A 25,134-nucleotide genomic window follows, 5' to 3' on the forward strand; every position below is an offset into this window, starting at 1 on the left:
TTGGAAGTGTATTAAAATTTATTTTAATGTATATTCTATTGTACGTTGTAATTTCCTTAAGCTATTTAGTAAGAATGTATAACCAACGTCTAAGACTTTCCACGAGAACCATTTCTATAAATTGTACCCCTTTTTTTTAAATAGATGTTTTTAAATACTGACACTTTTGTTCAGTGCCTGTCTTAATGTAAAATAGTGGAAATGAGGTTTTTACGCCATTACTGATTATTTTTCATGCCCCTGAATGGCCCAGCATGTGCCCATGGGGGTATGTGTATCACCGGTTGGGAACCAATGCTCTAGACTAGCGTTTCTCAACCTTTTTGCCCTTGCGGAACCCTTGAAATAATATCCATGTTGAAGGGAACCCCTACATAATAATTATTGTATATCATTGTTAGTATGTTTCTTTATTATTTATGAATTTAAAGATCATGAGGAAAACAAAATAAAGTTAAACTTTCTAATATGAAACCTGTGCTTGTCTTTTGATACACAAATACTTAATTCGAGGTCAGATTTTAGATAAACAAACACGGATTTCATCTTCAACAGAAAGGAGATTATTTCTGTCTTTGCTTTTAATACTTGTCAAACAAGAAAAAGTTTGCTCACACATATAAGACATTGAAAACTGCAGCAATATATTTATTGCTTTCCTATGAATAGTGGAATACTCTTCTTTAACAGAAATCCAGAACTTGTCCAGGGATAGGTCAATAAATCTCATCTTGAATGTATGATCAGATTGCAGCCCACAAAGTTCTTCCTCTTTTCTTAAGGTCAAGTTCTCAGGATGAGCAGAAGATTCTGAGTATGGATCTCTCACCCAATCATACATTTGTGTTGGAAGGGACGGAAAATAATGTTCGATTTTTATCATCAGTTCTTCCAGGTGGGTTACAATAAGACTTGAAATTTGATGATATCTTTCTTTATTTAAGCCCCACCAGTAATTGATACATATCAAGATTCCCTTTTGCAACATTATTTTTTCCAAAGATTCAGCCTTCTTTTAAATCCAAGAATCTTGTCACTTGAAGTTAATATATTTTCTCCAGGACTCTGCAGTGACTTGTTCAGCATATTAATGTAATGAAAAATGTCAGCTAAATAGGCTAGCATCTGCACCCACTTTTGATCTTCAAAACACTTGGCAAAATCTTGTTTATTGTTTTCTTGAAAATATCTTTGCAATTCATCTTTTAGCTCAAGCACCCTATTTAGGACTTTTCCTCTACTTAGCCACCAGATTTCTGTATAGAGCAAAAGATTTATATGCTCTTTGTCCAGGTTTTCTCACAGATTTTTAAACATTCTGGAGTAAACTGGCCTTTGTTTAATGAAGTTAACCATTTTTGTGGTATCATCAAAAACTTTTTTCAGTTCATCTCGAAGAGATTTTGACATCAACACTTCTCTGTGAATAAAACAGCGTGTTGAGACAACATCAGCATTTTCTTTTTTTACATGAGAAACAAAACCTCTTATGGAGCACCATCAGTACAGATGCCAATACAGTTCTTCCAAGAAAGACCTTTTGTTTTCAGATATGAGGATAAAATATTGAATATATATATTCCTCTGCTTGTCTTAGGTAATTCTTTACAACAGGGAAAGTTTTTTTGAATTTCACCCTCATTAACAAATCTTACAAAAGCTACAATGTAACAGTTATTGGTAAGATTTGATGACTCATCAACTTGGATGGAAAAACTGCTATTTTTCAGTTTATCACACAAAACCTCTTCGACGTCATTTGATATATCATGGATACGTCGACTTATCGTACTGTTTGAAAGTGGAATATTTTCAATTTCATGTACTGCATCTTGTCCCAACATTTTACCCACTATAATTTTACATGCTGACATTATTAGCTTCTCACCAACCGTGTGACTTTTCCTTTTCTGTGTATTAATTTCTGCTACCAAATAACTTGCTTCCTGAGCCTTTTCACTGACACCAAATTTATTCATAAAAACATAAAAACTGCACTCTGTTTCTTTCGAGATTGCAATAGCGTTTTAAAGTAATCAGCACTTTTATTTTTCCATATCATTGTGATTTTTTGTGAAACGTCTTTTCAATTTGGCTGGAGCCATTGCTGTATTTGAAAGTTGTTTGCCACAGACGAGACACAGTGGAAGAGGACAATCCGGATCACTAGTCAATGTAAAGCCCAATGATAAGTAATTTTCATTGTAAAGATGAAAACCTTTTTTGTATTCGTTTTTGTATTTGTGTTTTAAAATTCGGTATGAGATTCTAATTCTTCATCACTAGCCTCTTCAGAATTGTCTGGATTTTTTCTCTTCAAAAATTTCCACATTTTAACGGTTAGAAATTTCTATAAAATAAAAAATGTAAAAAAGATGATAAATCAAAATTAGACTAATAAAACTGAAGCACAAAACACTAGAAAACACATAGGATTGATAAGAAACTGAATGCGCTTCGCATTTCTTGCTTGCACTGACTCATAAGTGAAAATAGCTAGACCTAGAACTAGCTCCAGTTGCCATATGATAAGTGGATCACAGACAGCATTGCCTTGCATCCTAGTGGGAGTTAATACACTAACGCAAACTCCAATTTATTCCTTTCAGAGAACGTTTATTATTTTCTTCCACTGTTTAAGTTCATTTATTTGCCACTGCTATTCATTATTATTTCTCGCGGAACCCCGGTTGAGAAGCACTGCTCTAGACCATGGAAGGTGTCCCAAGGTATTCTAGACAAACTAGACAGAATAACATCACAGAGGTCAGTGACAAGTGAGGCACTGGCATCGAAGGAGGTTGCTGCATTTTACATGAACCCTACAAATGGTTGAGGGGATTAAAAAATCAAGAAATTTGGGTGGCTGGGTGAGCACACAGAAACTTCCAAAAATATGGGAAACACTAATACTTCAAGATCCCAGTTTACATCCTATGCTGCCAACAGGTGTCCACAGAGGGTGCTCACCTAGTTTAGAAGTTTTTAGCAAATTGCTAAAAACTGCTAAACTGCCATTCCACAACAACTTGCATAAGCTTGTCAGCATATTGTGGGGAGCCTCAGCAGAGTTGCTCTGGATTATAGCTATCAGCATGGTCTATGCCTCTGCCAAATATTGTGCATCTATGTGGTTGATCAATGCACACATGCACACACACAACACACACCTCTAAGGTCAATATCCAATTCAACACTTGCAGGAACATCGTGGCAGGAGCAATCAAACCAACTCTGCTACCGTGTTTCCTGGGAGCAAAAATTCATGATATTAGCCACGTCATCCGGATGCAAAAAAGGTAAGTTGAAGGAAATGATTGTCTTGGTTGGTACCAATTATTCAAGAGGCAACAAGTATTCTATGAGGGGAAGATGTAAAGGAGTTGTTAAACGAGGCAAAACTGAAGAGCGAGAAGGTGAAGATTGTAAGTCTCTACCAAGCCATGATAGAGGTGAACTGAGGAGGAGGGCATTCATAGCAATAAGTCTATACGTAGATTGTGCAAAAGGATGATGTATAGTTTGCGGATCTGTAGTTTCTGTTTGATGGAAAGAAGTATTTGTACAATGCAGATGGACTGCATCTGAATGGTTTTGTGTCAAGCATCTGGAGAGAGCTTTGTTCACCAAGCATGCTGACATGCAGATTCAGGGAAACTTAAGCAATTAGGGTGGAAGCAAGTAAGTTTTTGTGAAGGAACCTGTGAAATGAGTGAGGGTAAGAATGACCAAGTGAGGAATCTAGTCTCTTAAGCAAAAATATTGAATAGGGCAGCCAATTCGGAAAGTAAAGGTAGGTGGGGGAATAAAGGGATGTTGCTGTTTCTATATACTAATGCCAGAAGTAACAGGAAGGGAGAGGAGGAGGTTTTGGCATTGGTTAGTATAACCTCACCAGGGAAGATAGAGAAGAGAGGATGGGGAGGGGAAGGAGCACTGCTGATGATAGCAGATGAATCGCAACCAAAAAGAATAGAAGACAGGCAGGAGGGTGACTGTTCATTTGGTTGTTGCTGTAGGTCTGGGAGTTCTACAGATGATCTGAAAGACATGCATCACCAAATTAGCACAATGAGTACAGGTCGAGTGATTATTATGGGGGACTTCAACTATGGAGATATAGACTGGAAGGAAGAAAGATCACATGGCAGAAAGGAAATAGCATTTATACACCTGTTGAGGGATAATTACTTAAGACAGCATATGATGGAGGGGGACTAGGAGTGGGAGAGTATTCGACCTGGTCATAGGATCAGAAGAGCTATCCATAACCAAGGTGAGAACATTACCTCCAATTGGTGACCATGCTGTCTTGACTTGGGGTATTTGTGGAACTATAAGGCAGGTGATTATGACATGCTTAAGAAAAATCTTAAATCTGTACCATGTCATAAACTGTAGGGTAAGGATGTTAGTAGTGCATGGGATATAGTTAAGGATCTTAGTTGAGGAAGCAGTATTAAATTGTCTACCTAGGGTAAGAAGAGTTAATCAGGTAGGAGTATGATGATTGAGTAATATCATTAAGCATGAGCTGCAGAAGAAGAACATGCTGTGGAGGGTATATAAGAGAAAGGTGACCTGCAAACTCATGAACAGTACAAGGCTCAGGCAAGAAAGGTGATCAGCATGGCAAGGGAGGCAATGTCAGATTATGAGAAGAATTTAGCCAAGCAGGCTGAAGGAAATCCCAAACAGTTCTTTCTTTATGTGCAAGTAAGAGGAAGAATAACTATTGAAGATTAACCTTAATGAGTGATGATGGTCACAAGGAGACAGAAGCGGATAAAATAGTTGAGTTACTACTTTGCAAGCATATATTGTTCTAGTAAGGTTACTGCTTTAATCTATGTGAGATAATGTCTGAACAGAAGTGGATGAATTGGAGGTTTTTAGGATATTTTAGAATCTCAATGAGAGAGTATCAACAAAATAGAATGCTGTAAATAGGGAATGTCAATCTTTATGTGCACGAAGTCTGGAATGACAAAGATGGCAGAAGAATCAACGTTGACTGATCAAGGGCATGACAGCAAGATGTGCGGCACATCGAGGGTATGCTCCTGACATCTAAGGACTTGTGGCCAGCCGCTGTGGAAGAGATTGGAGCCTCATCAAGTATTTATCCATTGTCAACCATGAAACACACCATGTCACAATGTGAAGTTACAGATGTGGTTGAGATCCTTGCAACCATCAGCTCTTATAGCTACAGAGGAAAAAAACTTGAAACTGGGAATTGTAAGACAAGAACTACTAAGGTAGCGTATGAAGATGATATCCCAAACCTCCAGGGAAGATATTCTCAGATGTCCTTGTCTGAAAACCAGGAGTAATCTCTTGAAAATAGTACATGGAACATCAGAACACTCTATGAGCTAGGCAAATTAGACAAATTAATCCAGAAATTAGAAGTGATGAAGGCTCATATTGCAAGTATTAGTGAGGAGGACAGATACAGGAATAATAATAAGAAAAAAATCACATTATAATCTACTCTGGCAGTGACTTACATGTTAACGGAGTAGCGCTTGTCCTAAATAATAGAATTGCAAAATCTCTACATGGTTATTGGCCCATAAATGACAGAATCATAACAGCCAAAATAACTGCACAACCATTGCTTGAATAATATTCAATTTGTATATTATTCAAGCATAATGCTCCAACCCAAGACCACCCAGATGAAGATTTGGATAAATTTTATGAAGACATCTAAATGGCCATCTCAAGTGCTAAGTCAGATGATATTATTATAATGATGGGTAACCAAAATGCTAAAGTGGGCTCAGAAAAAATCTAATTTTGCATGGGAAACCAAGGGCTTGGAACCAGAAATGAAAGATTAATTAAATTCTGTGAAACCAATGACCTAATAATTGCCAACACACTATTTAAACATCCCCCCCAGGAGCCTATATACATGGAAAAGACCTGGGGACATCTATAGAAATGAAATTGTCTATACAAAGTAGAAATGCAAGATGAAAAATAGTGTCAGTGGTTTTGAGGCAGTATGATGTGACAGAAGTGAATGGAATGAAATACTTCATTGAATGTTGTTATAGACCTGGTAATGTGGATGGTAGTGATAATGAAATGCATAATCAAATTAGACAAGCAATTAAGAAAAGAATAACTGGGAGTAAAGAAAATGAGTTCCTTGAGTTTTTGAGGGATAACTACCTCAGACAGTATGTAACAGAGGGCACATCAGGATTGAGGGTCTTGGGTTTGGTCATCTCATCAGAGGATGCAATTATAAAGGAAGTGTCAAATCACCCACCAATTGGTGAGAGCAACCATGAGGTGATTACCTGGGTTGTTGCCAGCAGTGTGAGGACCTCTGTAATAAAAGAGTATATGTGGAACTACAAGGGGGATGATTATGAAGAGCTCATGAGACAGCTAGTAGGTGTAGCATGGAATGAGGAGTTAGCTGGAAAAGAGATCAATGCAGCTTGGGGGATTTTCAAAAACTATCTAGTAGATGCAATGTCTAAATGTATTCCAAGGGTGAGAAGGTTAAATAAGGTAGGTGTGAAATGGATGAATAAAGAGATTAAGCATGCAATACAGAGAAAAGGGGCATTATGGAGGCAGCATAAGAGAAGTGGAAATAACCAATTCCATGAGGACTAACTACAAAAGACTAGGCAAGATGGGTGACTTGGTTGGTAAGGGTAGAAAAAGTGACATATGAAGAGCAGTTAACTAATCAAGCCAAAAAAGAATCCTAAGGAGTTCTTTCAATATGTAGCCAGCAAAAGAAAGAATGATTATGGAAGGATGACATTGACTGGAGAAAATGATAAAGACAGCTGTTGCAGAAGGTGTGGTGGAGATACTTAATGAGCAGTTCATAAAGGTCTTTCAATCTTGTGAATGTGACTTCATGGAGAGATTGAGAGCAGTTGATGATGGCGAGGTAGGTGTAAGTGAGCAAGAGGTGTATGGGGAATTGAGCAAACTAGATGTAAATAAGGCTGTGGGATATCACCATGTATTCTGAAAGAATCTGCCAGGGAGTTAACGCCGGCCTTTTTTTAATATGAGTCTTGCACTCGGTCAAGTTCATAAGGAGTGGAAGGAGAGCAAGATTGTGCCACTTCATAAAGGACATGAGAGAACTAAAGCATCAAAACTATAGGCCTATCTGTGTCAGGTGTTGTAATTAAGCTGTTGGAGAAGCTTGTGAGAACTAGGAACCAGAATTGGGTAAACAACAGTGGTATTATCTTTGATGGACAGCATGCATTTGCTAAAGGGAAGTCATGTTTTAGTAATCTACTTACTTATTAAAATAAGGTGACTGCTTCCATGGACAGAAGAGAAGGATACACAGTAATATACTTAGATTTCACAAAGGCTTTTGATAGATTGCCACATGATAAGTTGATAATCAAACTAGAGCAGATGGGGTTGGATATTAGATTGGTGCATAGGATTAAAGACTGGCTATCTGATAGGTATCAACAAGTTGTGTATGATGGAGTGATATCCAGAAAAAGAAAAGTTACTAGTTGTGTGTCTCAGGGATCTGTTTTAGGGCTATTGCTGTTTAACTTATATGTTAATGATATTGGAGAAGATTTGGATGGAGATATTCAGTTGTTTGCAGATGATGCAAAGTTGAGATGAACCATGAAGTGCAGAGAAGATGTGTGGCCTTACAAGAAGACTTGAATAAATTGAGTGATTGGGCACTGGAATGGAGATATAAGTTCAATGTTGCAAAATGTAAGGTTTTAAAATTTGGAAAACAAAAATGGGATGCAGTATTTATGCTTGGTGAGGATATATTGTTGGAGGTGGAGGAAATAAGAGATACTGTTGGAGGTGGAGGAAATAAGAAAAATACGAGTGGGGGGGTGATAGTGGATAAGGATCTGAAATTTAGGGGACACATAGCCAAAATTGTGAAGACAACACAAAGGCTTCTGGAAAAGATGAGGAGGACAATGACGTGTAGAAGTAGGGAGATTCTTGTTTCATTGTATAAGCTTTGATTAGGCCACTCATGGACTATTGTGCCCAGATTTGGTCACATGGTTTTTCAGAAGGACGAAGGGATGTTGGAAAGAGTCCAGAGGTGACTGACTAATGTAGTTTCTAACCTCTGGAATGTCGAGTATGAGGAAAGATTGAGAAGATGCAACTTGCAGAGTCTGCTGAACAGGAGGAAGAGGGGTAGATATGATAGAGATCTAACTTGTAGGTCTCTATCATATCTGTGATATGATAGAGATCAATGCTGGAGAGGTTCTACAGAAAATAGTCTGAGATCGGGGGGAGAACCAGAGGTCATCCCTGGAAACTGTATAAAGAGGGTGTAAGAAGCTGGTTTTTTTCATGCAGAGTTGTGAATGATTGGAATGCCTTGCCTGAGAGTGTGGTGTCTGCAGCTGTGCAGTGTGTATGATAAAAGACCTCCTGGATGAGTCTTTGACTCCATGAGGTCTTGGGTAATAAGAATAATAATAATAATAATATAATAATAAGCAAAAGATTCTGAAATGCAATAACCCAAACAAAAACATATTCCGGAGCAGACATAGGATCGGACCACAACCCAGTGGTTGGAAAAATCAAAATAAAACTTAAGATACCAAGCCAACCATTCATAAGAGAAACTTATAACTCAGACTCACTTAACAACCAAGAAGTTAAAGACTGCTTTATAAAAGAGTTCACATAATCCCTTAACAAGTCTGACACCACAACTCACACAGAAAATAGAACATCAATTGATGAAATTAACATGAACTGGTAAACATTCAAGAATAGAATCAACAAAGCAGCCAAAAATACACTTCCACAATTAAAAAGGGAAGGGAATAAACCTTGGATAAAGGAAAAAATATTAAAGTTGATGGAACAAAAAAAAAAGTTAAAGAACAAACCTGAATATAAAAGCATAAATAAAGAAATGAAAAAGAATGCAGGAAAGCCAAAGAAGGAATGGATTAAGAATAAATGCACAGACATAAAAAACACAGAAGTAGAGAAATGTATGAAAAGATCAGAGAAATGACAAACAAGTCAAATACAGCAAATCATGCACGTTTCATTAGAGACTCAAGAGACCATATTCTAATGAATAAAAAAGAAATCATGGAAAGATGGATTAAATACACAAGGAAATTATACGAGCAACAAAGAAATGATATTCCCAAACAGACTGATTTAGAAGGATCACCCATTTTACTTTGTGAAGTTCAAAATGCCATCGGAAAACTAAAACCACATAAAGCTGCAGGAATAGACGATATCTTGGCAGAATGGTTGAGGGCTCTCGATGAAGTAGGACTGAAATTTATAACAGATTTATACAATAAGATATACGAGACCGGATTTCTATCCAAAGATATTAATCACTCAATTTTTGTTCCAATTCCCAAGAAAAGAAAAGCTACAAGATGTGAAGAATTAGCCTCATCAGTCAAGTCCTCACAATTGTCCATATCAAAAGTCCTCCTATATGTTATTCTTGAAAGAAATAAAAGAAAAATAAACACAGAAATAAATGATACACAAAGTGGCTTCAAGGAAAATGTAGATACAAGAGAAGGTATTTTCAATTTCAGAACCATCATAGAAAGATATCTAGAAAAACAAAAAGATCTATACCTCTGCTTCATAGATTACAAAAAAGGCATTCCACAATGTTCAACATGAGCAATTAATTGAAATCCTTTCAAAAATAGGCATGGACAGAAAAGACATTAGGCTAATAACTAATCTTCACTGGGAACAGACTGCATCTTTGAGAATAAATAGACAGACCTTAGAGAATTCTCAGTTCAGAAAGGTGCGAGACAAGGCTGTGTCTTGTCTCCGATTTTCTCTAACCTGTACACAGAAGAAATATTTGATAAAATTAATAACCTCAAAGGAATCACTGTAGGGGGTAGAAATATTAATAACCTAAGATATGCAGATGACACTGTTCTTCTAGCTGAAAACAAATATGACCTCGAGACTCTTATAGAGGAAACCCTCAAGTACAGCGAACAGTATGGCCTCAGTTTCAACTTTAAAAAGACACAAATCATGATAATTTCAAGAGAAAAGGAAATACCAAAACAATGCATCAATATAAAAGGAAATAAATTAGAACAGGTGCACACATACACATACCTCAGACACTTGATCCCAGAGAAAGGCAGGACAGAAGATGAAATTAGAAAAAGGATTCAAATTGCAAGGTCAACTTTGAACAATACGAAATATCTACTGACATCTAGAGAATTAAATCTGAAAACAAGACTAAGATTCTCCAAATGTTACATATGGCCCACATTATTATACGGACTAGAGACATGGACACTCTCCAATCTGAGTGTGAAAAAACTGGAGGCCTCTGAAATGTGGATGCTGCGAAGAATTATGAGGATATCATGGAAAGACAAATGAAGAGGCACTAGTGATGGTAGGCATAAACAGGAGCCTGATAAAAGAAATTAAAAAGAGAAAAGTTTGCTATTTCAGACATATTCTGGGACATAACTGTCCATAAAGGATACTTCTCAAAGGAACTGTTGTGGGAAAGAGAAGGAGAGGAAGACAAAGACTGGACCTATCTCTCATATGAGGAATGCAGAAGAGAGGCACAGAATAGGTCATGGTGGAGATAGATGGTAGTCAATCTCCTGGAAGGAGAAGACACCTGACAGGATAGGACAGGACAGAATCTCAATGTAAATATAGCTGTGGGATTAGATGGGATATCAGCAAGAATGTGCAAGAGAACTGGATATGCCTTTTGCTAAGCTGTTTAAGTCTCAGCTGTGGTAGAGTTTCAAGGGAGTGGAAAGAGAGCAAAATTATTCCTTTGCATAAGGGAGGTTCTAAGACTACAGTAGCAAATTATAGACCAATCAGTATCTTAGGCATAGTGGTAAAAGTACTAGAAAAATTGATAAAAAAGAGAATTCAAGAAAGGATAGATAAAAATATGAAAGTGTATGAGGGTCAGCATGGCTTTGTGAAGGGTCTGTCCTGCTTAGTAATTTACTAACTTTTTATAATAGAGTAACAGCTGAGTTGGATACAGGAAATGGCTACAGAATGATTTTGCTGGATTTTGCAAAGGCATTTGATAGAATACCACATGGAACAATGTTACACAAATTAGAACAAATGGGGCTGGATATGACACTGTTAAGTGGATAAGAGGGTTGCTTTTGGACAGATATCAAAAAGTGGTACAGTGGAACCTTGGTTGTCGAACGCCTCTCATCTCGAACAAATCGGTTTCCAAACATATATTCCAAACCAAAAACGCAGCAGTTTCCAAGCAGAATCTCAGTTCCCGAACAGGCAAACCAGCACCCACGTGATCCCCGGGCTGAGATGTACGGCGGGAGAGCGTCACTAATGCCACAGCCTCCTCTCAATCCAGGCACCTGCTCGAATTTAAAGTGCCTTTTTTTTTATTTTCTTTGTGTTTTGCTGTTTTTTTTTTATAAATTATTATTAAATAAGCCACCATAGGACCAAATAAGGATAGTGATAGCAGCAAAGAGAAAAGAAAAGTTGTTAGAATCACGATAGAGGTGAAAAGAGAAATCTTATCCAAACATGAAAATGACGTTCATGTCTCTGATCTTGCTATGCAGTTTGGTATGGCAATATCAATGATCTGTACAATACTCAAAAATAAAGAAGCGATCAAGGGAGCTGTTGTTGCAAAAAGGAGTTCAAGTTCTTACTAAACAAAGATCTTGGATGATTGAAGAAGTGGAAAAATTGTTGCTGATTTGGATAAACGAGAAACAGCTTGGGTAACCAGGCAATTTCAGTGGATCCTTGAAGTCTTTGTCCCAAATGTGAGAACATACCTTCAAGATAAAAATTTGCCATTAAAATGCCTTCTTGTGATGGACAATGCTTCTGCTCACCCTCCAGGCTTGGAGGACGATTTGGTGGAGAAGTTTGATTTTATCACAGTGAAGTTCCTATCCCCTTAACAAGACTCCTCTAATCCAGCCCATGGACCAGCAGGTCATTTCGAACTTTAAGAAACTCTACACCAAAGCACTATTTCAAAAGGTGTTTTGAAGTGACCTCTGACACAGAATTAACACTCAGAAAATTCTGAGTGTTAATTCTCTGATTTTTTCTGATTAGTTAATTTTCTGAGTGTTAACACTCAGAAAATCACTTCAATTTCCTCCATTGCTTAATATTCTTGACAAAGCCTGGGTGCAAGTGACTTACAGGACCATAAACTCAGCCTGGAGGAAATTGTGGCCAGACTGTGTAGCAGACAGAGACATTCAGGGCTTTGAGGCTGAGTATGTTGCTGTTGTTGATGATGTTGTGTCTCTGGCCAAAAGCATGGGCTTGGAAGTTGGCAATGCTGATGTGGAGGACCACAGGAATGAGCTCACCACGAAAGAACTGGAACACCTTCAGAAGGAGCAGCAAAAGATGGTGATTGAAGAAATTTCTTCAGAGACAGAGGGAGGATTCCTAGTTCTTTGATCAAAGAAATATGTGTGAAATGGGGGTAAGGTGCAAAGTTTTGTGGAAAGAGATCATCCTTTTTCATCTATGTTCTGGGTAATTTACAGCCTCCCTCGATGAGTCCCTGATTCCCTGGAGGTCTTAGATGATAATAATAATAATAATAATATTTTATCTATTTATTGTGTTTATTCTTTTTATGTAAGATTTTATGCATTTTCATTATTTTTGTATATGATTTTATGCATGAAGTACTGTTGTAAAGATTTAAATAAGCAATCATCTGGGATTCGGGAACGGATTATTCCATTTTACATTAATTCTTATGGAAAAATGGTTTCAGTTTTCAAACAAATTAGTTTCCGAACAGCCTTTAGGAATGAATTATGTTCAACAACCAAGATGCAATATATATGGAGGGGGCAGAATCAAGGCAAAAACAGGTGACTAGTGGTGTGCCACAAGGTTCAGTGCTGAAGGGACCATTACTGTTTAATTTGTACATGAATGATATAGGAAATAACCTGAAAGGAAATATTCAGTTGTTTGCTGATGATGCAAAATTAACTAGAGTAATAGTTAATCAAGGTGATGTGGAGAGCTTGCTGGAAGATTTAAACAGGCTGTCAGTATGGGCAAAAGTTAATGGATATCAGTTTAATTACACCCATTAACTACTTATGCATTTTCGGATAATAGCAGTGTATCACATTGATGGCACTGTACTCCAGGAAATAGATGCAGCTAGAGATTTAGTGGCAGTGGTGGACAGAGAGGTAAAGTTTAGCGGACATATTGCTAAGGTCGCTAAGGTAGCCCATGAGATTACTTGGCTATTGAAGAACACATTAACAAGTAGAGATAAGGAAGTTGTTATTCCTCTTTATAAGGCCTTGAGACACTCACATCTGGATTACTGTGCTCAAGTTTGGTCCCCTGGGTTTCTTGGGGATGAGAAAGCGGTGGAGAGGATTCAGAGGCAAGTGACCAAGGTGGTGAGTGGTCTGTGAAATGTTCTCTATAATGATAGATTGAAGGTGTGCAGATTGCAGAAGTTGGTTGATAGGAGAAAAAGAGGGGTATGATAAAATTATTTAAGTTGCTTAAAGGATTTTATAGGATAGATACAGGAGAAATGTTTCAGCACTTCTCTAGGGGGACCAGAACAAAGGGTCATCCCTGGAAGTTGAATAAAAATGTGGTCAATAAGGGTGCATGGACTAGATTTTTTGCTTGGAGTAGTGAATGAGTGGAATGGGTTTTCCAGAGTCAGTTGTGAGCTGTTTATGGGTTCAAGGATAGGTATGATGGATTGTATCTCCTGCGATGAGTCTTTGGACTCCATGGATGTGCCTGTATAATAATAATAATAACAATAATAATAATTCTGATATGCTTGCCAGTGTGTTCCAGGTTACTATCACCTGTCATAGAAAGTTCATTCCATCTTTCATCTGTATATGGGTCTGAAGTAGTAGCATCTGGTGATTTTTTGGTTGAAACCACATTTTTCAGTCTTGGTGATGTTATCCTTCAATGGTTCATCATTTTCAGTATGGAAATTTAGAATTATAGTGTTGTATTTTTTGTTTTTGGCCTCAATCAACTTTTGCACCAACAACAACATGATATTGCTATGCAGCAGACTGATATCAGTGGCAGGTGATTTTTCATTGAGGCACTGATCATGGATCTGTTCTGTCGGATTCAATTGATCTTATTTGTGGGGAGAAAGTAGCAATGAGGTACTGTTCCAGATTTCAGTGTGTTTTCCTAAATTCAAGGACTGAAGGGAAGCATAGTGAACATAAGAAAGGCTGGTTCAGGTTTGTAGGTTTTCATCAATTTTTATTACATGAGCATGTAACTAATGGCAACAAAAATCACACAGAAGATCCTTTTTGATGTTTTGAAATCTAGTTTACAGCTGTGACATTTGATACCATCATTGGGTTTATCAGTGCTCATCAGCATTATCTGCTGCTGTAGTTTAATACATAAATTCAAAATGATTTCGTATATCAATTTCACTTGGTGAAATTGATATACGAAATATGTTAAGGTCAACTTATTCCAAAATGCCACCAAGATTCAGCAGAATTGTAGCATAGGATAATGAGTGCTGCAAGAATGAGAGAGCATCCCTAGTAGAAGTATAAGGTAACAGACATTATTCATATTGAGAAAACAGTCAGGTGGAGTGATGAATGAAACTGAGTGAAGGAAATGACTAAACAGATAAAAGTGGCAGAGTGAACATTAATAAGTTGCTGAAAAATACATTAACAGTTTTAATGAAATCTGATTATTATTTCTACGATAAAGAGCCAAAAGGCTATTTTTTTTTATTTATTTGTTGATGATACAATGAGAATGATAAATGAGCCTTTAGAGTGAAACATATATATATATATATATATATATACACACACATATACACACACACGTTAGTAACTAAACTGAAGCAGATGGGATTGGATGCTAGAATGAGGTCCACACGGCATCAGTGAGTAAACAGTACAGCATGCCATGGGCTATGGGAGTTAATGCCCTAATTGTGTACTACTGTTGGCAGCTCATTGTCGGGCATTGCACTTTGTCTGATGTTAGAACAGTGGCGGCTGGTGAAAATTTTAATTGGGGGTGCTGCATATACAAAAAAAAACCCAAAAAAAAACCACTTTTTTTTCCTAATCAGTAACGAATTTATTAATAAATAAATTTACATACTAAAATTGCTTTATTAAAAATATTTCATCCTCACCACGAACAAACACCAATAATAAAAGTTTCGTATCAATAGCAATGACAAGTGCAAACGAATATCAATGTTAGATCGCAGTGGCATTTGTTTTGTGTAAAGATAATTGAAAAAAATTATCTTTACACAAATTTTCTTTTTCATATTTTCAATAGTGACACTCATCATAATTCAGCCTTGTATCTATAATAAATAAATAATTATATGTTATTTTAAAAAAATAAAATAAGATTTACAAAAAATAGTTCACCACGCACACACACCAATAATAAACGTTTCATATCTCACAGAAATAAGGCGTGTAAGGATACTAAAAATACACTGCCATTTGAGCAGTTACAGTTGGGAATGACATAATGTGCAATGACAAGAGCAAACGAATATCAGTGTTAGATCGCAGTGCATTTGTTTCGTAATCTAAAGCGTTAATCGAACAATTCCAATTATTAACTATTCAACAATATATGTCAAAACATAAGCTGTAACCTTTAACATCTTGTACTACATTTATATAATGTTGTAAGCATTGTTTTTATTTATAAACACAACCAAAATTTTATTTTTTCATTTTTTCCTTGGGGGTGCTGCAGTGTCACAGTGCTTATGTACAGGCTGCCACTGTGTTAGAACCATTAAAACTAGACCTCAGAGTGGACCAGAGTCATGCGGTCCAATGAATACCATTCTGTTGTACCAAACTGACAGGAGGGTGTGGGTGTGGTGTTGACAGCATGAGGCCATGGCCCTGTCATGCCAGGTCAGCTCTGTTCAAGGAGGTGATAGCTCTGTGATGGTTTGGGGAGCCTTCTCATGTAACACATTAGCTCTCTTAGTGTTTCTAGAGAGATCCTTAAACACTTCGAGCTACCAGAATGTGCTGACTGATCACCTACACACTTTCATGGCCTTCATGCATCCTGCAGCCAATGGTCTGTTTTAGCAGGACAATGTGCCGCCCCCACTGTGCTGCAACCACTCAGGCACAGCTCAAGCAACACTCATCTGAGTTTTGGATCATCCAGTGGCCCCCAAGGTCCCTGGACTTAAATCCACTCAAATCTCTCTGGGGTGCCATAGAGCAAGACATCAGATCCATGTATCTGGGACTGACATCTAAGGCACAAGTGGGGACAATGCTGCAGCAGGCATGCTTGAAATTACCTCTGGCAGCTGGTGGAGCCATTGCCATGGAGAGTACAGGCTGTTATTCGCACTAGAGGAGGACTGACATGCTGTTAGGTAGGTATCTCAAATATTTTGTCCATTGAGTATAGTTTCACTGATATCACTTATTAGATGTGACTTCTCCATGCCTTCCTCAAGCAATTCCTCTTTCTCTTAATCCATCCCAGAACCCTCTTCAAATCCAACTGTTTCCCTGTATCCCAGACCATCTCATTCCTGAAACAAGACCCACTCTGTTAACAAACCTACAACGTTTTCTGGAATGAGTCTATTTTCATCATTCCAAGTTTGTATTCTATCTCCAACAGGTATCTCTAATACCTTCACCACCACCACCACCACCACATCAGATACATAAATTAGCCTTCAGTTTACTACCATTGACTTGGATTCTCCCTTTTGAAATAGCACTATTGTATAGCAGTAAGTGGAAAAACTTTCAAAATGGAACAGGAGAGGTACGGGATGACCTTAAGTTCTATAATCACGCCACCTATTGGCTTTGGTTGAGTGTTCTTGGCCATTGGGCTGAATGTCTACTGATGAGGGTTCCTTCATTCATCACTCACTCTCTCTCTCTCTCTCTCAGTGTTGCTGGATGAAAGTATAGTGTGTGGAAGTACAGTGTGTATGTGTGATGCGTGCCAGAGATCAGAAGAAAGAGATGAAGGGAAAATTTCCCCTCTGATAATAGCAGGGGAATTAAATACACATAGGGTAGACATGAAAGGAGAAAATACTGGCAATGGTTATGAGGCAGTGTGGTGTAACATCGAGGTTGACAGGAAGACATATTTGGTTGGATGTTGCTATAGCCCTGGGAATGTGGAAGGCAGTGATGAAAAATGTATAAACAACTTGGATCAGTGAACAAAGGAAGGGTAATTATTATGGGTGATTTTAATTATGGTGGTATAGATTGGAATGAAAGGGTATCATTTGGGAATAAGGAAAATGAATTTCTCGAGTTCTTGAGAGATAACTATCTCAAGCAGCACGTAAAGGTGGGCACGCGAGGATCAAGAGTTCTAGATCATTTCATCAGAGGATGTAATTATTAGAGGGGTTTCACACTTTCCTCCAGTTGGTGAAAGTGATCATGAAGTAATCACCTGTGTTGTGGCTAGTCATATTCAGACTTTTGTGAGGAAAGGATATATATGTGGAATTATAAGGCTGGTAATTATGACATGCATAGGAGACAGCTTATAACATGGAATGAGGAGTTGAGCAGTAAGGAAATAAATGCTGCATGGATACTGACGAAGAAATACATATTGCCATCAGTGGTGTTATGTATTTCCGAAGTGTGCAAATGTATTCCGAAGGCTGAATAAGGTAGGTGTAAAATGGATGAATGTGGAGCTTAAAAAGAAAGTACTTTGTGGAGGAAGTACAGGATGAATAACAGTAATAATCAGTCACATGAAGAGTATAAAGAACAAGACAGGAGAGTGACTCAGTTAGTAAGGAAAGCAAAGGTAAAATATGAGCAGGTATTGGTAAATCAAGTAAAGAAAAACCGTAGAGAATTTTTTAGATATGTGGCAAGTAGAAGGAAGAATGATCATGGTAAGATGAACTTAAGGGATGAAAGTGGTAGAACGGTAACTGCTTCAGAAGACATTGTTGAGGTATTCAGTGATCAATTTATAAGGGCGTTTCATCTTGATCAGGATGAAATCATGAGGAAATTAAGTGTAAAGGACTTAGGAGTGGATGACTTAATTGTGAGTGAGCAAGAGGTGTTTGAGGAAATAAAAAACCTCAAATCCTATTGCCTTGTCAATAAGGCAATAGGATTTGAGGACACATCACTACACATCTTAAGGGAATGTTCCAGGAAATTGGCATGCTTGTTTAATAAGAGTCTTATAACAGCACAGGTTCCAAGGGAGTGGAAGGAGGGTAAAATTGTTCCACTGCATAAAGGTGTTGGTGAGGCTTCAAATTATAGGCTGGTCTGTATATCTGGAATTGTGGTGAAGGTACTGAAGAGATTGGTGAGAGGTAGGATACAGAAATGGCTTGATAACAGCAGCATTCTCTGTAGTTATCAACATGGGTTTGTTAAGGGGATATCATGTTTCACTAACTTACTTATGTACTATAAAAAGGTGACAAATACCTTGGACAGGGGAGATGCATATACAGTGTACTTGGATTTTGCAAAAGTTTTTGATAGACTGCCATATGACAAGCTGTTAAATAAATTGAAACAGATGGGACTGGATAACAGACTTCTGAGTTGGTTTAGTGACTGTCTGTCAGATATGGATCAGAAGGTTGTATATGTGGGTGTGGTTTCACGAAGGAGAAAGGTCACTAATTGTGTGCCACAGGGGTCGGTTTTGGGGCCATTGTTGTTCAATTTGTATGTTAATGATATTGGGATGGGTTTAACTAATGATATTCAGCTGTTTGCAGATGATGCCAAAGTGGGGAAAGCAAAGCAGAGTTAAGCAGATGTTATGGCCTTACAAGAGGACTTGAAGAGATTACATGTATAATGGGCAGGTAAGTGGAACTATCAGTTCAATGTTGCAAAGTGTAAGGTCATAAGATTTGGTAAGCAACAATGGGATGCAAAGTATACACTTGGTGGGGAAACTTTAAAGGAAGTATAGGAAATGAGAGATCTAGGAGTGATGGTGGACAAGGACCTGAAATTCAGGGGCCACATTGCACAGGTTGTGAAGATGTCACATCGGATAATGGCAATGTTGAGGAGGACCCTGACATGAAAAAATAGAGAGATTATGATGTCATTGTATAAGGCCTTGATTAGGCCTCTTATGGATTACTGTGCACAGATTTGGTCGCTAGATTTTCATGGTGATGAGGAAATGTTGAAAAGGGTCCAGAAAAGATTCACAAAGGTGGTCAGTGGTCTTTGGTTGGTTGATTGGTTTATAGTTTATCTGGCACAAAAACTACTAAGGTAATACTGTGCCATACTAAAGGTTACAACATTAACATTTACAGAAAAATAGTTTCTCAAAGCAGCATCTCTAGGTAAACAGAACTGCTGCAGAGGGCACAGCAATACACAAGGTCAGAGGTTATTACAGTAGTGCAAAAATAGTTAACATAAGTTAATACATAATATATGAAACACTAAGCCAAGAAATGCAGTATCTACATATATGTAAGATTATAATAGATGCCTTTATAGCAGTACAAAAATAGGCAAAAAGGGATTATTATACAATATGCATGGATGAAAATTAAATTTAGCAATGCAGTAAAAACAGAATTTAGAATACATATAAACAGAATTACTAGAAAGTACACAAATAGGTAAGATGTCCTACAGCACTACATGATTATTCGAAAAATAAAGTAGTAAATAACATGCATACACAAAATGCATGTTAAGTGATGCAATATCTACATATAAACAAAATTACTGCAGAGGTTTCAGCAGTACATAAATAGATAACTATAGGTTAACATATGTATATACAAAACAAGTCAAGGAAAGCAGTGTCTATATCTAGTAAGATTACAATAAACATTATTATACTAATACTTAAAGAGTCAGAAAGGAATTATTATACAGCATTGATGCATAAAATTTAAGTTTAGCATTATGGTATTTACATATTAACAAAATTACAGCAGGGTGATAGAAATATACAAGATTAAGGCCTATGGTAATACATAATTGGTCAGATTTAACATAATGTATAATATGTATGTATAAAAGTTAAGTTAAGCAAAAAAGTATTCACATATAAACAAATTTATGGTCAGATGTGTTTGTACAAATTAATTCTTTCTAAAAAATTAAAAATGTCATGCAATTTGCCTGAGTCTGCTAGCATTTCCCTGAGTGTATATGGCTTGGTTAGATAGGTGAAAATTTCATTCCTCTCTCGTGTAAATTTTTGACAATCTACCAGAATATGATGAATAGTGAGATATGTGTTGCATTTTGCACATATGGGAGGGTCATCAGCTCTCAGTAAATGAGAATGCATAAGGTGACTGTGACCTATGCGGAGCCTAGCAAGGATAACCTCCTCCCCTCTCTTTGTACATCGACTAGAATGCCAGTGTTTAATTTCAGGTTTAATGTTATATAATTTGTTTGTTGATGTTTCTTGCCATGTTAACTCACACTGAGCAATTAGCTTTGATCTTATAAGTTGTCTATAGTCTGTATATGGAACTGTCAAATAGTATGTGGAGAAGGTATGGGCTGATTTAGCAGCTGCATCTGCAGCCTCATTTCTTTTGATTCCAATATGGCTGGGAATCCAGCAGAACTGAACATTGAAATTAAGGATTTTCATTTTGCGAAGCAGGTGTAGCACTTCATAAAGTACTGGATGAGGATTATACATAGGAAAAGGGAGAAGAGATAGCTGTAAAGAGCTCAATGAGTCTGTATAAATTATACACTCTTGGTAGCAGTTTTCTTTTATATGCACAAGTGCAAGCTGAATGGCATGTAACTCTGCTGTATAATTACTGCAGTCAGGTGGGATCTGATTTGAGATAATAATGTCAGGAAACACAGCAGCACAGCCAATAGAGGTGTTAGTTCTTGAACCATCAGTATAGATGGGTAAGAAATCAGCATGTGCTGCTCTGTGTGCATTAAACAATTGAGGGTAGATGGATGATGGGGTATAAGATTTCTGTAGCTGACAAAGTGAGAGGTTGCAGGATGGTGTGTAAACCTGCCATGGAGAAATGCTGTTATGTTTTGTAGCTAATGTTGTCAACATTTATACTAACAGCTTGCACAGTTTCTTTAATAGACATACCAAAAGGATGTACAGCAGTTTGATGTGTGTGACATTGAGCTTCCCAATGCAGAGAGAAGATACTATTCCATGTAGGGTGATCTGGGAGAGATTTTATTTTTAGGGCGTAATTAAGAGACAGCTGTTTTCGTCAAAGTGATAGAGCCGGTTCATTTGCTTCCACATAGAGACTTGGAGTGGGTGAGGTGCAAAAGGCACCAGTAGCTATCCATATACCTTGATGATGGATGGAATCCAACCATCGTAGGTTACTCTGTCTTGCTGAACCATAGACTTGGGACCCATAATCCAGCTTTGAACGTATAAGTGCACGATAAAGATGGAGCAATGAAGCTCGATCAGCACCCCACCCAGTAGAGGATAGAGTGCGAAGGAGGTTCAAAGTTCTTTTGCACTTTTCTCTTAGTTGATGAATGTGTGCTAGAAATGCAAGCTTTCTGTCAAAAATGAGTCCCAAGAACTTGGTTTCTATAGTTACTGGAATAACAGGGTCCCAGTCTTAGTTCAGGATCTGGGTGATGAGTGCGTTTTTGACAGAAGTGTACACAGACACTTTTTTCTGTTGAAAACCTAAACCCATTATTAAGAGCCCACAGAGAGACATGATCAATTGCTTGCTGAAGTTGTCTTTCAATTACCCTCATGTTACGTGAGTGAGTAAATTGTGAAGTCATCAATATATAGTGCATTGTCTACAGTGGGAGGAAGCTGTTCAATGATTGTACGCGCGGATAGGCTTATGTGTTCGTCAGACATTTATACACATTGAATACATTTTTAGTCCATCTAAATAGCCAGTACCCTAAAATCCACTTTACAATGGAATAGAAGCCAATGACTGCCTACCCTTCCTGGACACACTAATCAAATGTCTTCCGGAAGGTTCCTTATCATTTTCGATTTATAGAAAACCCATACATACAGGAAGATACTTACATGAACAATCACACCATCACCCTTCTCAACAATATGGTATCTTAAAAACACTAACCCATAGAGCTAGAGCAATCTGTTCCAATGACATTGCTCTCACTGCTGAACTTTCTCACATACGATACACCTTCTTAACCAACGGTTATAATCCCCATAAAATAGATAACATACTAAATGCTACCCAGAAATTCCCTCTATCTACCACAGAAGACTACAACAAAAACTATCACCATCCCATACATTAAAGGCACATCTGAAAAGATATCTAGGGTGCTTAACAAACACCAACTATGCACAGTATTTAAACCTTATGTAAAATTAGCAACTCGCATCCATTCACCTAAGGACAAATGCACTCCTTTATCACATCCAGGAGTCTATGAAGTGCCCTGTTCTTGTCATCAAGCCTACTACGGACAGACAGGAAGAACTGTGGACATCTGCCTCAGTGAACACAAAAAATATATCCGACACTTTCTCTATGGCAAGTCGGGTCTGGCAGACCATGCTTTGGATACCCCTGCACACAGGATCAATTGAAAAGAAACAAAAGTAATGCACAGAAGCTTCTACAAGTTAGAGAGGTTGTTCCTGGAATCAACAGAAGCCTTAAATCATACTCAAAACCTTAACAAGTATGGCTGTATAAATCTACCAAAGATTTGGGAGAACGTCATCTTAAGACCAAATTAATATTTATTACTTTTATTTTATTTCATTTTTTCAAACTTTCTAAGACTATCATTTGGACTACTATTTCAAAACTTTTTTTTTTTTTTTAAACCTAGATGGCACCATATTAGGACTTTAGTCTTGTGTTGCATGCTGCAATTACTAGCTCCACTGTTACACCAAATTGTGGTTGTTTTGCATTTGTAACAAACTTTGTGTTGTGTGCTCTGAAGATGCTAGATATAATACCAGCGAAATATTAGCTTTTAAGTTAATAAATAGTTATTTTCTTAATCATCTGTGTTCATATCAAACCGAATCTATTACAAAAATGTTCAATGATTGAGTTGATTTTAATACACTTAATACAGAGCCTTGGAGAACACCTTGTTCTTGAAGATATGGTCGAGATAGCATACTTCCCACTCTGACTTGGAAAGTTCGCCTGGACAGAAAGTTTTTAATAAATATAGGGAGGTGTCCTTTGAGACCTAGGTTATAGAGGTCTATTAATATGCCATATTTCCATGTTGTGTCATAAGCTTTTTCCATGTCAAAAAAAACAGAGACAAGATGTTCTCGCTTCAGAAATGCATCTCTTATACAAGTTTCTAACCGAACTAAATGGTCTAAAGTTGATTGATGTCTACGGAAACAACATTGTGTATTGGAAAGAAGACTGTTGCTTTCTAAATACCAGAGAAGTCTGGCATTAACCATTTTCTCTAGTATCTTACAAAGACAGCTGGTCAGAGCAATGGGTCGATAATTATTTGCTTGTGTTGGATCTTTTCCTGGTTTTGGGATAGCAATGACAATTGATTTATGCCAAGAATTTGGAAACTCTTCCTCTGCAAGTATTCTATTGTATAATAAGAGAAGAAGATCCATAGAAGATGATGGTAGATGTTTTATCATTTCATAATGGATGTCATCAGTTACTACTGCACTAGGGTGAGATTGTAGGAGAGCTCTTTTTAGTTCCTCCTTGACAAATGGCTGATTATATGGCTGAAGAATGTTGGTAGAAAAATTAAGCCTTTGTTTCTCTTGCTGCTCTTTCAGTATTAAAAATTCCGGAGAATATGAAGCTGTTGCTGAGATTTTAGCAAACGTTTCTCCTAAAGTATCTGCAATAGCTTTGAGATCAGCAAGAACACTTCCATTATAGTCTAAGGTGGACAAACAATGTGTACTATATTATTATTATTATTATTATTATTTGACACCTCCAGGGAGTCCAAAGACTCATCGAGGGAGAGTGTGCTAACAGCATCGAACGATTGGTCCCCTTCCAACTACTAACCGCGCTCAAACTTACTTAACTGAGCCATTAGTAGCAGAGGCTCTACCAATCGACCAACCTTTCTGCCTTTCATTTTCCAGATTTTATCCCATACAATTTTTGGACTGGTCATTTGATTAATTGATGTAGTAAATTGGATCCATGATTGTTTTTGACTCTGATGTCTTACAAAATGTGCTTTGGCTCGAGCACGCTTGAAATTATTAAATTTGATGTGGTGGGGTATCCATGAAATATGCTCCATGCTCTGTGTTGATCTTTTTTGGCTGCCTGACATTCTGGGTTCCACCAAAGCTTTGGATAGACTGGAAATCGAGATGATGTTTTTGGGATGGAGGTTGTTGCTGCCTGGACAATGTATTCTGTTATATATTTTACAGCTTCATTGATAGGTGTTTGACTGATTGGCAGATCAATTGCAGAATATGAGCGGGTAGGCATATGGAATAAAGTATTGAGTTTATTATTTAGAAGGGAAAGGTTATTATTATCAAGAATTTTTTCAATGCTTCGACCTCGTCTATTAGTATTGGCACTACCCCATATAGTATAGTATTGTGACCATCAAAGTCACCCATACTTTTGATGGGTTCAGGCAGTTGCGAGATAAGGTTATTAAGATCAATTTCATTTAAATCAGCATTTGGTGGTAAATAAATTGTACATACTGTAATAAGGAATCCCACAGAGAAGCGAATTGCTACTGCTTCCAGAGGAGTATTAAGTTGGACCTGATGGAAAGGAGTATGACAGCCCACTAGGATAGCTTCTCCTCCATGAGCAGGACTATCTCCAGTTCTATCCTTACGTACAACAGTGAAATTCCTAAAGGTACGGTCCTCATTACGATCTTAAGTAAGTTTCCTGCAGACAGAAACAAAAAGGTTTGTGTTTCTGCAACAACATCTTGATATCGTCAATATTCTGGCATATCCCACGACAGTTCCATTGTAAAAATTTTCCTATTGTTTTGATTTTATTGACTTGTCTGGTTTTCGAGAGGTTGAAGGCTTATCTTTGTCAGATTTATA

At 37.4% G+C, this 25,134-nt stretch overlaps 1 protein-coding gene across 1 annotated transcript in view; it reads right to left on the minus strand.

Annotated features, from left to right (window-relative positions):
- Positions 1-1,487: 1,487 nt before the first annotated feature.
- Positions 1,488-25,134, minus strand: part of LOC150100013 (ABC transporter ATP-binding protein/permease wht-1-like) — a 142,719-nt gene continuing 119,072 nt past the window's right edge. The window contains exon 7 of the mRNA XM_090403194.1: positions 1,488-1,959. Coding sequence (XP_090259320.1) covers positions 1,488-1,959 — 472 coding nt within the window. The remainder of the gene's footprint in view (positions 1,960-25,134) is intronic.

The sequence above is a fragment of the Typopeltis vanoorti genome, chromosome 13 (assembly GCF_054136105.1).
Source record: "Typopeltis vanoorti isolate ZY-2024b chromosome 13, IOZ_Tvanoo_1.0, whole genome shotgun sequence".
NCBI classification, from domain to species: domain Eukaryota; kingdom Metazoa; phylum Arthropoda; class Arachnida; order Uropygi; family Thelyphonidae; genus Typopeltis; species Typopeltis vanoorti.